Source organism: Oncorhynchus mykiss, chromosome 10, assembly GCF_013265735.2.
Source record: "Oncorhynchus mykiss isolate Arlee chromosome 10, USDA_OmykA_1.1, whole genome shotgun sequence".
NCBI classification, from domain to species: domain Eukaryota; kingdom Metazoa; phylum Chordata; class Actinopteri; order Salmoniformes; family Salmonidae; genus Oncorhynchus; species Oncorhynchus mykiss.
Window position 1 is genome coordinate 33763943 of NC_048574.1, and position 15815 is coordinate 33779757.

Sequence of the window (15815 nt, forward strand, 5' to 3'; positions counted from 1 at the left end):
GAGGAGAGAGGGATGGAGAGGAACGGGAGAGAGAAAGGAGGGGAGGAGAGGAGAGTGGGATGGAGAGGAAAGGGAGAGAGAAAGGAGGGGAGGAGAGGAGAGTGTGGGATGGTGAGGAAAGGGAGTGAGAAAGGAGGGGAGAGGAGAGAGTGGGATGGAGAGGAAAGGGAGAGAGAAAGGAGGGGAGAGGAGAGAGTGGGATGGAGAGGAAAGGGAGAGAGAAAGGAGGGGAGAGGAGAGGAGAGAGAGTGGGATGGCGAGGAAAAGGAGAGAGAAAGGAGAGGAGAAGAGGAGAGGAGAGTGTGGGATGGTGAGGAAAGGGACCGAGAAAGGAGGGCAGGAGAGGAGAGGAGAGAGTGGGATGGTGAGGAAAGGGAGAGAGAAAGGAGGGGAGAAGAGGAGAGAGAGTGGGATGGAGAGGAAAGGGAGAGGGAAAGGAGGGGAGAAGAGGATAGGAGAGTGGGATGGAGAGGAAAGGGAGAGGGAAAGAAGGGGAGAAGAGGAGAGAGGGATGGAGAGGAAAGGGAGAGTGAAATGAGGGGAGAAGAGGATAGGAGAGTGGGATGGAGTGGAAAGGGAGAGAGAAAGGAGGGGAGGAGAGAGGGATGGAGAGGAAAGGGAGAGAGAAAGGAGGGGAGAAGAGGAGAGAGGGATGGAGAGGAAAGGGAGAGAGAAAGGAGGGGAGGAGAGAGAGTGGGATGGTGAGTAAAGGGAGAGAGAAAGGAGAGTAGGAGAGGGGAGTGGGATGGAGAGGAAAGGGAGAGGGAAAGGAGGGGAGGAGAGGATAGTGGGATGGAGAGGAAAGGGAGAGAGAAAGGAGGGTAGAGTGGGATGGCGAGGAAAGGGAGAGAAAGGAGGGGAGAGAGTGGGATGGTGAGGAAAGGGAGCGAGAAAGGAGGGGAGAGAGTGGGATGGTGAGGAAAGGGAAAGAAAAAGGAGGGGAGAAGAGGAGAGAGAGTGGGATGGTGAGGAAAGGGAGAGAGAAAGGAGGGGAGAAGAGGAGAGTGTGGGATGGTGAGGAAAGGGACCGAGAAAGGAGGGCAGGAGAGGAGAGGAGAGAGTGGGATGGTGAGGAAAGGGAGAGAGAAAGGAGGGGAGAAGAGGAGAGTGTGGGATGGTGAGGAAAGGGAGAGAGAAAGGAGGGGAGAAGAGGAGAGAGAGTGGGATGGAGAGGAAAGGGAGAGGGAAAGGAGGGGAGAAGAGGAGAGAGAGTGGGATGGAGAGGAAAGGGAGAGGGAAAGGAGGGGAGAAGAGGAGAGAGGGATGGAGAGGAAAGGGAGAGAGAAAGGAGGGGAGGAGAGGATAGTGGGATGGAGAGGAAAGGGAGAGAGAAAGGAGGGGAGGAGAGGAGAGTGTGGGATGGTGAGGAAAGGGAGTGAGAAAGGAGGGGAGAGGAGAGAGTGGGATGGAGAGGAAAGGGAGAGAGAAAGGAGGGGAGAGGAGAGAGTGGGATGGAGAGGAAAGGGAGAGAGAAGGGAGGGGAGAGGAGAGTAGAGAGAGTGGGATGGCGAGGAAAAGGAGAGAGAAAGGAGAGGAGAAGAGGAGAGGAGAGGAGAGTGTGGAATGGTGAGGAAAGGGACCGAGAAAGGAGGGCAGGAGAGGAGAGGAGAGAGTGGGATGGTGAGGAAAGGGAGAGAGAAAGGAGGGGAGAAGAGGAGAGAGAGTGGGATGGAGAGGAAAGGGAGAGGGAAAGGAGGGGAGAAGAGGATAGGAGAGTGGGATGGAGAGGAAAGGGAGAGGGAAAGAAGGGGAGAAGAGGAGAGAGGGATGGAGAGGAAAGGGAGAGAGAAAGGAGGGGAGAGGAGAGTGGGATGGAGAGTAAAGGGAGAGTGAAATGAGGGGAGAAGAGGATAGGAGAGTGGGATGGAGTGGAAAGGGAGAGAGAAAGGAGGGGAGGAGAGAGGGATGGAGAGGAAATGGAGAGAGAAAGGAGGGGAGAAGAGGAGAGAGGGATGGAGAGGAAAGGGAGAGAGAAAGGAGGGGAGGAGAGAGAGTGGGATGGTGAGGAAAGGGAGAGAGAAAGGAGGGTAGGAGAGGGGAGTGGGATGGAGAGGAAAGGGAGAGGGAAAGGAGGGGAGGAGAGGATAGTGGGATGGAGAGGAAAGGGAGAGAGAAAGGAGGGTAGAGTGGAATGGCGAGGAAAGGGAGAGAAAGGAGGGGAGAGAGTGGGATGGTGAGGAAAGGGAGCGAGAAAGGAGGGGAGAAAGTGGGATGGTGAGGAAAGGGAAAGAGAAAGGAGGGGAGAAGAGGAGAGAGAGTGGGATGGTGAGGAAAGGGAGAGATGAAGGAGGGGAGAGAGAAAGGAGGGGAGAAGAGAGGAGAGTGGGATGAGAGGAAAAAGAGAGTGAAATGAGGGGAGAAGAGGATAGGAGAGTGGGATGGAGTGGAAAGGGAGAGAGAAAGGAGGGGAGAAGAGGATAGGAGAGTGGGATGGAGTGGAAAGGGAGAGAGAAAGGAGGGGAGGAGAGAGAGTGGGATGGTGAGGAAAGGGAGAGAGAAAGGAGGGGAGGAGAGGAGAGTGGGGTGGAGAGGAAAGGGAGAGGGAAATGAGAGGGGAGTGGGATGGAGAGGAAAGGGAGAGGGAAAGGAGGAGAGGATAGTGGGATGTAGAGGAAAGGGAGAGAGAAAGGAGGGGAGAAGAAGAGAGGAGAGAGAGTGGGATGGTGAGGAAAGGGAGAGAGAAAGGAGGGGAGAAGAAGAGGAGAGAGAGTGGGATGGAGAGGAAAGGGAGAGAGAAAGGAGGGGAGAGAGTGGGATGGTGAGGAAAGGGAGAGAGAAAGGAGGGGAGAAGAAGAGAGGAGAGAGAGTGGGATGGAGAGGAAAGGGAGAGAGAAAGGAGAGGAGAGAGAGTGGGATGGAGTGGAAATGGAGAGAGAAAGTCGGGGAGGAGAGAGAGTGGGATGGAGAGGGAAGGGAGAGAGAAAGAGAGAGTGAAGAAGAAAAAGGAGGAGTGGTCATTTTCTGGAGAGAACAGTGGAGAGCTGCAGAGACAGAGCAAGTGGGAGAATGCCGCTGACACTCCTAGTGGCTTTTCTCTCTGTCTCTCTCTTTCTCTCTGCTGGTAACTGCCTGTATCTCATTGACTGCTTTCAATCTCTCTCTCTCTCTCTCTCTCTCCTCCACTATACCTCACTGTTTTCCTTGACAATGCTCTCTAAAGTATATCTCTGCTCTCCTACATTGGGTTCTGGGCTCTGGCAGCGCCTGCATTCGTCCCTCACGGCTTCACTGTTTTAACGATTCAGCCGTCCAGAAACGGGGGCTACATTTTTAATGAGTATGTGAAAAGGTAGATTGAGACAAAATTAGTCACGAGGCAGCCTTTCTTCATTTTTCACCTTTCAAACACACTCAGAGCTCAGCTTTGATGGCTCTTTGTTCACATTTAGAACCTGAAAAGTACAACAGAGGCTGGCCCTCTTCTCCAAACATGAGCTACACACCTTATGGAACCTGTATTCTGACTGTCTCTCAACCCTGTCTTTGCCTTGCTAAGAGGTATCCACTCATTGTTCATCCATTCCCTCTGTAATGGCTGACGATGGAGCTGGTTGTATTTATATTTATGAGAGCTTCAGGCTAACTCTTAGCATTTATTAATACTATGATGAGCCACCTGCAGCTGCCTAGCTGGTCTGAGAGCTATTGATCTGTGTGTTAACCACAGGAGTAAATACAGTAGGACACTCACACATGCACGCAACCACACACACACATGCACATGCACACACACACACGTACACACACACACAGTTGGAGTTACTACACCATGCTTTTCAGACCACTCATCAATCAAACATGTGAATCTTAGTTGTGTGTGTGTGTGCTCCCAAACAGCCAATCTATTGAACTGTTAATGTTGGGGTCTGACGATTTCCTGTTAGCCGATCCAACTAAAACAACCCTGACTGATGACAACACATGCCATCCAATTTAGATGTCTGTAAGTTTGAGGTACACATAGTTGTGACTCTATGTATATAAAGGAAATCCTGTGCATTTTGGTATGTGTGAAGTGAGTGTTTTAAATGCAATATACATGTATATTATGGAAGTATTTGTATATGCTATACCAGACAAGGTGGAAGCAGGTTGTGGTAGATGGAGCCCTTGTTAGGAATTGATGAAGCACTAAAATGTTTGTTCCCAGAGGAGGGGGATTGGCAGCACATGTAGGCAGGCTGGGTAGAGACAGGGCAGTGAATGAGGCAGGCTGGGTAGTGACAGGGCAGTGAATGAGGCAGGCTGGGTAGAGACAGGGCAGTGAATGAGGCAGGCTGGGTAGAGACAGGGCAGGGAATTAGACAGGTTGGGTAGAGACAGGGCAGTGAATGAGGCAGGCTGGGTAGAGACAGGGCAGTGAATGAGGCAGGCTGGGTAGAGACAGGGCAGTGAATGAGCCAGGCTGGGTAGAGACAGGGCAGGGAATGAGGCAGGCTGGGTAGAGACAGGGCAGGGAATGAGGCAGGCTGGGTAGAGACAGGGCAGGGAATGAGGCAGGCTGGGTAAAGACAGGGCAGGGAATGAGGCAGGCTGGGTAGTGACAGGGCAGGGAATAAGGCAAGCTGGGTAAAGACAGGGCAGGAAATGAGGCAGGCAGGGTTGTGACAGGGCAGGGAATGAGGCAGGTTGGTTACTCTATAATAGAGCACCTTTGAGTACATCACAAAGTACATTGCTTTAGTGTTAGGTTGTGACAGGACAGGGAGTGTAGAATCACACACCAACAGGTAGGTTGTTTACAGTGACAAGACAGGTTGTGGGAATAGTCTGGAAAAATACTTTTTACATAATTAAGTTGCTACAAACTGTGATGAGATGACAAACACACAACAGCAATTCCAATCTATTTGCTATTAAGAAAAAAGGACAGGTTTGGTATGGTTCTCAACAGTTTCTTTCATATCCAATAATAATCTATATAACTAAATGACAGCCATTTTAAGAAGCAGGATTTAGGAGAACTCACCCAAAAGCCCATGTTAACAATAAGGCAGACACACTAGGTTACATGGAGTGCTTGCCTAGTATCTTTGATTTCCCAGAAGCCTTGGTGCCTGCCTACACAGTACACCATACCAGCTCATAAAGGATTGGTTCAGTATTGGGTTGGGTGGGAGGGAGTAGCAACATCCACCTGCACACACGCCACATTTCTTAGCGAGGTCGTGGCTCAGCCCTCCACAAGCAGCCCTCCAGCCCCAGTTTCCCATTATGCACTGTGTTTGTAATCAGGTCTGGTGCTATGCTGGCCCTCCAAGTTCCTCTCCTCTCCCTCGGCTCCTCTGAAATGCCTCTTAATACTGAACAACTCTCCTTTCTCCATTCCTCCTCACTGCAGTTGAAAATAGCACATTGGCCATGCAGTTAGAGCACAACACCATTACAGCACCACAGACTCAAAGTGAAATACAACATAAGAAGTCTTAGAGATAAATGCATAGTGGAGCTCTGCTGACGAGGCTGATGTTTTAGTTTGGAAATATTGCAAAATGGCCTCCATTGTTAAGATGGAGACTGGTTCTTCTGGCCATTCATCGGTTGATTATTTCACTCAAAATGTTACATTGTAAAATAACTCCCATAAAAATACCCCTCCAAGTAAGAGGATAGAGAATACATTTCAGAAAAAAATTCTCCAAAAATGTAAAAAGGCTCAGTGTTTTTTCTTCACGTTGATCAGGATCAGGGATATACAGTATATATTGGTAAAAATCAACGTTAGATGAGAAGATGGGCAGCAAAAAAACCTAAACACTACCAATGACTAACATTCCCTGCTCTGCTCTGTTTTCTTTTCAGTTTTCAGTGAAGATCTACGTTCCAGCTTATATTTTGTCAATGCATCTGTGCAAGAGGTAGTGTTTGCCAGCACCACAGGGACCTCGGTGCCCTGTCCCGCCGTGGGCGTGCCCCCCGCCTCGCTGCGCTGGTACTTGGCCACCGGAGAGGAAATCTACGATGTCCCCGGGATCCGCCACGTGCACCCCAATGGCACCCTCCAGATCTTCCACTTCAACCCCTCCAGCTTCAGCAACCTCATCCATGACAACACCTACTATTGCACAGCTGAGAACCCCTCAGGAAAAATCAGGAGCCAAGATGTCCATATTAAGGCTGGTGAGTGGTCTATCTGCTTGGTTTATGCATACTGTATATTGTACAGTTGGGTTGTTTATCTAAAGTAGTAGTGATGTGAGAATTATCATTATTATTTTTATTATTTCAAAAATCATTGCTAGGTAGTTAACATTATCTAGCGCTAGTCTGCTGTACCTGTTCCAAAACTCCAGTATAGCTTGTTCTCCATCTTCTTTTTACATGGTGAGCCAACATGTATTCAGCGGTTTTATTTCCATTACTGATCAAAACTTGTTTTGTCAAGGCTCTCTCTTGTCTCTGTCAGGAACATCATATCACAATAAAATCACAGTATCGAATCACAATACATATAGCATCGTGATACACCTAAGGGCACCTAAGTATCGTGATTATATTGTATCGTGAGGTCCCTGGCAAATCCCAGCCCTACAGTATAGTGGTCAGTGGCCAGTGTGGTTATGGAAATGGACAGTTGATTACAGAGGTGGGAATTAGGGCTGCAGACAGTGTGGAGATGTTGAACAGAAGCTTGTTGGTCACTAAATGGGGTATAGTATACCACTTGGGTGACTAGTGACCACCTGCTAAACATTTCAGTTGGTAATGTTCAGAGTCTAACCAGGGATGTCACATTTGTTATGCTTGTGATTAAAGCAGTGAAGAAAGCAAAGAAACAAAATATATAGACAGCATATCATTTGCCAGAACAGAAAAATGAAAGACAATTCATTGAGGACTCTCATTTCTTGTTTCCCCCATCTCTTCCAGTTCTACGAGAGCCCTACACGGTCCGTGTGGAGGACCAGAAAGCCATGAGAGGCAATGTGGCGGTGTTCAAGTGCATTATCCCAGCCTCGGTGGAGGCCTACATCACTGTTGTGTCCTGGGAGAAAGACACAGTGTCTATCAACGTCCAGAGTAAGTCTCTGCTCTCTAATCACTCTCTAATCACTATATAATGTACAGTTGAAGTCGGAAGTTTACATACACTTAGGTTGGAGTCATTAAAACTCGTTTTTCAAACACTCCACAAATTTCTTGTTAAGGAACTATAGTTTTGGCAAGTCGGTTAGGACATCGACTTTGTGCATGACACAAGTAATTTTTCCAACAATTGTTTACAGACAGATTATTTCACTTATAATTCAATGTATCACAATTCCAGTGGGTCAGAAGTTTACATACACTAAGTTGACTGTGCCTTTAAACAGCTTGAAATATTCCAGAAAATGATGTCATGGTTTTAGAAGCTTCTGATAGGCTAATTGACATCACTTGAGTCAATTGGAGGTGTACCTGTGGATGTATTTCAAGGCCTACCTTCAAACGCAGTGCCTCTTTGCTTGACATCATGGGGAGATCAAAAGAAATCAGCCAAGTCCTCAGAAAAATAATTATAGTCTGGTTCATCCTTGGGAGCAATTTCCAAACGCCTGAAGGTACAACGTTCATCTGTACAAACAATAGTACGCAAGTATAAACACCATGGGACCACGCAGCCGTCATACCGCTCAGGAAGGAGACGCGTTCTGTCTCCTAGAGATTAACGTACTTTGGTGCGAAAAGTGCAAATCAATCCCAGAACAACAGCAGCAAAGGAACTTGTGAAGATGTTGGAGGAAACAGGTACAAAAGGTTATATTTCCACAGTAAAACAAGTCCTATATCTACATAATCTGAAAGGCCGCTCAGCAAGGAATCAAATAAAATGTATTTATATAGCCCTTCGTACATCAGCTGATATCTCAAAGTGCTGTACAGAAACCCAGCCTAAAACCCCAAACAGCAAGCAATGCAGGTATGCAGAAGCACGGTGGCTAGGAAAAACTCCCTAGAAAGGCCAAAACCTAGGAAGAAAACTAGAGAGGAACCAGGCTATGTGGGGTGGCCAGTCCTCTTCTGGCTGTGCCGGGTGGAGATTATAACAGAACGTGGCCAAGATGTTCATAATTGACCAGCATGGTCAAATAATAATAATCACATGCAGAACAGTTGAAACTGGAGCAGCAGCACGGCCAGGTGGACTGAGGACAGCAAGGAGTCATCATGGCCGGTAGTCCAGCACGGCCGGTAGTCCTGAGGCATGGTCCTAGGGCTCAGGTCCTCCGAGAGAGAGAGAGAGAGAGAGAGAGAATGAAAGAGAGAATTAGAGAGAGCATACTTAAATTAACTCAGGACAGGAGAACTACTCCAGATATAACAAACTGACCCTAGCCCCCCGACACATAAACTACTGCAGCATAAATACTGGAGGCTGAGACAGGAGGGGTCAGGAGACACTGGGGCCCCATCCGATGACACCCCCGGACAGGGCCAAACAGGAAGGATATATAGTGCCTTGCGAAAGTATTCGGCCCCCTTGAACTTTGCGACCTTTTGCCACATTTCAGGCTTCAAACATAAAGATATAAAACTGTATTTTTTTGTGAAGAATCAACAACAAGTGGGACACAATCATGAAGTGGAACGACATTTATTGGATATTTCAAACTTTTTTAACAAATCAAAAACTGAAAAATTGGGCGTGCAAAATTATTCAGCCCCTTTACTTTCAGTGCAGCAAACTCTCTCCAGAAGTTCAGTGAGGATCTCCGAATGATCCAATGTTGACCTAAATGACTAATGATGATAAATACAATCCACCTGTGTGTAATCAAGTCTCCGTATAAATGCACCTGCACTGTGATAGTCTCAGAGGTCCGTTAAAAGCGCAAAGAGCATCATGAAGAACAAGAGGTCTGAGATACTGTTGTGAAGAAGTGTAAAGCCGGATTTGGATACAAAAAGATTTCCCAAGCTTTAAACATCCCAAGGAGCACTGTGCAAGCGATAATATTGAAATGGAAGGAGTAGACAGACCACTGCAAATCTACCAAGACCTGGCCGTCCCTCTAAACTTTCAGCTCATACAAGGAGAAGACTGATCAGAGATGCAGCCAAGAGGCCCATGGTCACTCTGGATGAACTGCAGAGATCTACAGCTGAGGTGGGAGACTCTGTCCATAGGACAACAATCAGTCGTATATTGCACAAATCTGGCCTTTATGGAAGAGTGGCAAGAAAGCCATTTCTTAAAGATATCCATAAAAAGTGTAATTCAAAGTTTGCCACAAGCCACCTGGGAGACACACCAAACATGTGGAAGAAGGTGCTCTGGTCAGATGAAACCAAAATTGAACTTTTTGGCAACAATGCAAAACGTAATGTTTGGCGTAAAAGCAACACAGCTGAACACACCATCCCCACTCTCAAACATGATGGTGGCAGCATCATGGTTTGGGCCTGCTTTTCTTCAGCAGGGACAGGGAAGATGGTTAAAATTGATGGGAAGATGGATGGAGCCAAATACAGGACCATTCTGGAAGAAAACCTGATGGAGTCTGCAAAAGACCTGAGACTGGGACGGAGATTTGTCTTCCAACAAGACAATGATCCAAAACATAAAGCAAAATCTACAATGGAATGGTTCAAAAATAAACATATCCAGGTGTTAGAATGGCCAAGTCAAAGTCCAGACCTGAATCCAATCGAGAATCTGTGGAAAGAACTGAAAACTGCTGTTCACAAATGCTCTCCATCCAACCTCACTGAGCTCGAGCTGTTTTGCAAGGAGGAATGGGAAAAAATGTCAGTCTCTCGATGTGCAAAACTGATTGAGACATACCCCAAGCGACTTACAGCTGTAATTGCAGCAAAAGGTGGCGCTACAAAGTATTAACTTAAGGGGGCTGAATCATTTTGCACGCCCAATTTTTCAGTTTTTGATTTGTTAAAAAAGTTTGAAATATCCAATAAATGTCGTTCCACTTCATGATTGTGTCCCACTTGTTGTTGATTCTTAACAAAAAAATACCGTTTTATATCTTTATGTTTGAAGCCTGAAATGTGGCAAAAGGTCGTATGACCCACTGAAGAGATGAGTCTTCTTTAAAGACTTAAAGGTTGAGACCGAGTTTGCGTCTCTCACATGGGTAGGCAGACCATTCCATAAAAATGGAGCTCTATAGGAGAAAGCCCTGCATCCAGCTGTTTGCTTAGAAATTCTAGGGACAATTAGGAGGCCTGCGTCTTGTGACCGTAGCGTACAAGTAGGTATGTAAGGCAGGACCAAATCAGAGAGATAGGTAGGAGCAAGCCCATGTAATGCTTTGTAGGTTAGCAGTAAAACCTTGAAATCAACCTTGCCTTGACAGGAAGCCAGTGTAGTGAAGCTAGCACTGGAGTAATATGATACATTATTTTGGTTCTAGTCAGGATTCTAGCAGCCGTATTTAGCACTAACTGAAGTTTATTTATTGCTTTATCCGGGTAGCCGGAAAGTAGAGCATTGCAGTAGTCTAACCTAGAAGTGACAAAAGCGTGGATTAATTTTCCTGCATCATTTTTGGACAGAAAGTTTCTGATTTTTGCAATGTTACGTAGATGGAAAAAAGCTGTCCATGAAACAGTCTTGATATGTTCTTCAAAAGAGAGATCAGGGTCCAGAGTAACGCCGAAGTCCTTCACAGTTTTATTTGAGACGACTGTACAACCATTAAGATTAATTGTCAGATTCAACAGAAGATCTCTTTGTTTCCTGGGACCTAGAACAAGCATCTCTGTTTTGTCCGAGTTTAAAAGTAGAATGTTTGCAGCCATCCACTTCCTTATGTCTGAAACACATGCTTCTAGCGAGGGCAATTTTGGGGCTTTACCATGTTTCATTGAAATGTACAGCTGTGTGTCATCCGCATAGCAGTGAAAGTTAACATTATATTTTCGAATGACATCCCCAAGAGTTAAAATATATAGTGAAAACAATAGTGGTCCTAAAACGGAACCTTGAGGAACACCAACATTTACAGTTGATTTGTCAGAGGACAAACCATTCACAGAGACAAACTGATATCTTTCCGACAGATAAGATCTAAACCAGGCCAGAACTTGTCCGTGTAGACCAATTTGGGATTCCTATCTCTCCAAAAGAATGTGGTGATCGATGGTATCAAAAGCAACACTAAGGTCTAGGAGCACAAGGACAGATGCAGAGCCTCGGTCTGATGCCATTAAAAGGTAATTTACCACCTTCACAAGTGCAGTCTCAGTGCTATGATGGGGTCTAAAAACGGACTGAAGCATTTTGTATACATTGTTTGTCTTCAGGAAGGAAGTGAGTTGCTGCGCAACAGCCTTTTCTAACATTTTTGAGAGGAATGGAAGGTTCAATATAGGCTGATAGTTTTTTATATTTTCTGGGTCAAGATTTGGCTTTTTCAAGAGAGGCTTTATTACTGCCACCTTTAGTGAGTTTGGTACACATCCGGTGGATAGAGAGAAGTTTATTATGTTCAACATGGGAGGGCCAAGCACAGGAAGCAGCTCTTTCAGTAGTTTAGTTGGAATAGGGTCCAGCATGCAGCTTGAAGTTTTAGAGGTCATGATTATTTTCATCATTGTGTCAAGAGATATAGTACTAAAACACTTGAGTGTCTCTCTTGATCCTAGGTCCTGGCAGAGTTGTGCAGACTCAGGACAACTGAGCTTTGAAGGAATACGCAGATTTAAAGAGGAGTCCGTAATTTGCTTTCTAATAATCATGATCTTTTCCTCAAAGAAGTTCATGAATTTATTACTGCTGAAGTGAAAGCCATCCTCTCTTGGGGAATGCTGCTTTTTAGTTTGTTTTGCGACGGTATGAAAAAGGAATTTCGGATTGTTCTTATTTTCCTCAATTAAGTTGGAAAAATAGGATGATCGAGCAACAGTAAGGGCTCTTCGATACTGCACGGTACTGTCTTTCCAAGCTAGTCGGAAGACTTCCAGTTTGGTGTGGCGCCATTTCCGTTCCAATTTTCTGGAAGCTTGCTTCAGAGCTCGGGTATTTTCTGTATACAGGGGGGCCAGTTTCTTATGATAAATGTTTTTAGTTTTTAGGGGTGCAACTGCATCTAGGGTATTGTGCACGGCTAAATTGAGTTCCTCAGTTAGGTGGTTAACTGATTTTTGTCCTCTGGCGTCCTTGGGTAGACAGAGGGAGTCTGGAAGGACATCAAGGAATCTTTGTGTTGTCTGTGAATTTATGGCATGACTTTTGATGTTCCTTGGTTGGGGTCTGAGCAGATTATTTGTTGCAATTGCAAACATAATAAAATGGTGGTCCGATAGTCCAGGATTATGTGGAAAAGCATTAAGATCCACAACATTTATTCCATGGGACAAAACTAGGTCCAGAGTATGACTGTGACAGTGAGTAGGTCCAGAGACATGTTGAACAAAACCCACTGAGTCGATGATGGTTCCGAAAGCCTTTTGGAGTGGGTCTGTGGACTTTTCCATGTGAATATTAAAGTCACCAAAAATTAGAATATTATCTGCTATGACTACAAGGTCCGATAGGAATTCAGGGAACTCAATGAGGAACGCTGTATATGGCCCAGGAGGCCTGTAAACAGTAGCTATAAAAAGTGATTGCGTAGGCTGCATAGATTTCATGACTAGAAGCTCAAAAGATGAAAATGTCTTTTTTTATTTTTGTAAATTGAAATTTGCTATCGTAAATGTTAGCAACACCTCCGCCTTTGCGGGATGCACGGGGGATATGGTCACTAGTGTAGCCAGGAGGTGAGGCCTCATTTAACACAGTAAATTCATCAGGCTTAAGCCATGTTTCAGTCAGGCCAATTACATCAAGATTATGATCAGTGATTAGTTGACTATAATTGCCTTTGAAGTAAGGGATCTAACATTAAGTAGCCCTATTTTGAGATGTGAGGTATCTCTTTCAGTAATGACAGGAACGGAGGAGGTCTTTATCCTAGTGAGATTGCTAAGGCGAACACCACCATGTTTAGTTTTGCCCAACCTAGGTCGAGGCACAGACACGGTCTCAATGGGGATAGCTGACTGCTGAGCTGACTACAGAAGAAACCACTGCTCCAAAGCCGGCATTAAAAAGCCAGACTATGGTTTGCAACTGCACATGGGGACAAAGCTCGTAGTTTTTGGAGAAACGTCCTCTGGTCTGATGAAACAAAAATAGAACTGTTTGGCCATAATGACCATCGTTATGTTTGGAGGAAAAAGGGGGAGGCTTGCAAGCCGAAGAACACCATCCCAACCGTGAAGCACGTGGGTGGCAGCATCAAGTTGTGGAGGTGCTTTGCTGCAGGATGGACTGGTGCTCTTCACTAAATAGATGGCATCATGAAGGAAGAAAATTACGTGGATATATTGAAGCAACATCTCAAGACATCTGTCAGGAAGTTAAAGCTTGGTCGCAAATGGGTCTTCCAAATAGACAATGACCCCAAGCATGCTTCCAAAGTTGTGGCAATATGGCTTTTAAGAACAACAAAGTCAAGGTATTGGAGTGGCCATCACAAAGCCCTAACCTCAACCCTTTCGAAGATTTGTGGTTAGAACTGAAAAGGCATGTGCGAGCAAGGAGGCCTACAAACCTGTTTCAGTTACACCAGTTCTGTCAGGAGGAATGGGCCACAATTCACCCACCTTATTGTGAGAAGCTTGTGGAAGGCTACCTGAAATGTTTGACCCAAGTTAAACAGTTTTAAGGCAATGCTACCAAATACTAATTGAGTGTATGTAAACTTCTGACCCACTGGGAATGTGATGAATGAAAAAAAGCTGAAATAAATCTTTCTCTCTACTATTATTCTGTCATTTAACATTCTTAAAGTAAAGTGGTGATCCTAACTGACCTAAGGCAGGGAATTTTAACTAGAATTAAATGTAAAAATGTATTTGGCTAAAGGTGTATGTAAACTTCCAACTTGAACTGTATATAGAGAACATGTTATGTAAAATCTTCACAAAACCAGTCTGGTAAGTGATTATCTCACTGCAAGAAAAGAAGGCCATAGTTCTGAGATAGCTAAGAGTTTTGACCCAAGGGATGTGTGGATGTGCTTTGCGCTGTCTGTCTGCAAGGCCTTTTGAGGTCAGACTAGACTAGTAGATTAGCGCCCATGCCCCTGTTCCAGCCGATGCAACCAGCTCGTTACGTTTTGTTGTGTGTTCACGTCCGTTGGACCCCATGACAGAGTGTCCCTATTTCCCTGCTGACCCAGGCTGGACGAGAGTCTTCCACGAGAGCAGGGAGGAGGGCATGGCAACCCTGTGGTGTCACTTAGCCTCAGTGCTATTGACCCAGTTCTCTGGTGATGGGAGCCATTGCCTTGTTCGTCTACTCGGTCTGCGTTGCTTGTCTACTCGATTGTTTCCTAGCCCCCGGGGGCAAATTCACTTTATGTCGGGCATTTAACAAACTCAATAGACAAAGCTAATGTTGTTTTGGCTTTTGAACGGAGGGCAAATGCAGTGATTTCTTTTTTGTTGACGTTTTTCAATTTGTCCACTGAGGTGAAAGCAACAATCTCTTAATTGTCCATAAATGGATTTGCCGCAAGGATCTTTTGGAGCTGAGGGGATACAGGGTTATGGTTTATGGAATACATATTTTTTATAATGTTGAGTTACATGTTTTCCTTAGAATTAATACTTGACTGTTTGAATGATTGATTGATTGTTCAAATGAATGAATTCCAAGTATGTACTGTATGGATGCAATGCCATCATTTTCTAATGCAAGACTAAATGAGCCTTTTTCCTAGCTGTCTTTCTAAGATGAACTTCACTGACAACAGTGTTTACTTTCCACTGTTAAAATCCATATGTGAACACGGTCAGAAAAATGTTGCCGCCACCAATCCAGCGCTCTTCTCCATGCTTAATAATAAATGACGGAAGTCTACGAATCCATGAGCAAATAGTCTTTATCCACGTCTCAACGCACAAACCCACCATCCATTCTCCCCATTCTTCATGGCTCATGCATATGAAGTGCAATTTAAAGAGTCTGTGTGTGTGAAAGAATATGTGTGTGTTTGTGTGTATGTGGTATCCATGTTGACTGGTGGCTCTAGACAGATCACCAAGCCCTACTCTTATTTTCGATGGGCCGCCAAAGCCCACCTTTTAAATGTTTAATGAGTTAAAAATGAGAATATCAACACTTAGACATGAAAAACTTCACAAATGTAGCTTTTCTGTATCTGGTAGTATGAATTATAGATGGTAGTATTTCTGTTTGGAGAGGTGTACCATGAAGCGCAGGCAGCAGGCCCCCTTTAACCATTCCCCTGTAAGTCTCCCTGGGGTTAGGCCCACTTTAGGCTAGGTTGCTGTGCAGAGCCTAACGATACACCACTCAAAGAGCTTCAATGTCTGCATGCGTGGAAAGATGTGCTAATGACCGTGAAAAATACACACATTTAAGAAGACAGTGGGTAGGAGTTGCATTGCATTAAAGTGCATTGTTTATGTCAGTAGTTGAAGGTCAACCCGGCTGCTCTGTTCTTTATTTGACTCATATTATTATCTATCCTGATGCCTAGTCACTTTACCCTGCCTTCATGTATATATATATCTCAAATACCTTATTATTATCTATCCTGATGCCTAGTCACTTTACCCTGCCTTCATGTATATATATATCTCAAATACCTTATTATTATCTATCCTGATGCCTAGTCACTTTACTCTGCCTTCATGTATATATATATCTCAAATACCTTATTATTATCTATCCTGATGCCTAGTCACTTTACCCTGCCTTCATGTATATATATATATCTCAAATACCTTATTATTATCTATCCTGATGCCTAGTCACTTTACCCTGCCTTCATGTATATATATATCTCAAATACCTTATT

General features: G+C 45.1%; 1 protein-coding gene across 4 annotated transcripts in view; it reads left to right on the forward strand.

Annotated features, from left to right (window-relative positions):
- Positions 1 to 15815, forward strand: part of dscama (Down syndrome cell adhesion molecule a) — a 183152-nt gene that overhangs the window by 33678 nt on the left and 133659 nt on the right. For all 4 annotated transcript variants that reach the window (XM_036990096.1, XM_036990095.1, XM_036990092.1 and 1 more), the window contains exons 2-3: positions 5803 to 6120; positions 6871 to 7020. In XM_036990096.1, the coding sequence (XP_036845991.1) occupies positions 5803 to 6120; positions 6871 to 7020 (468 nt within the window). The remainder of the gene's footprint in view (positions 1 to 5802; positions 6121 to 6870; positions 7021 to 15815) is intronic.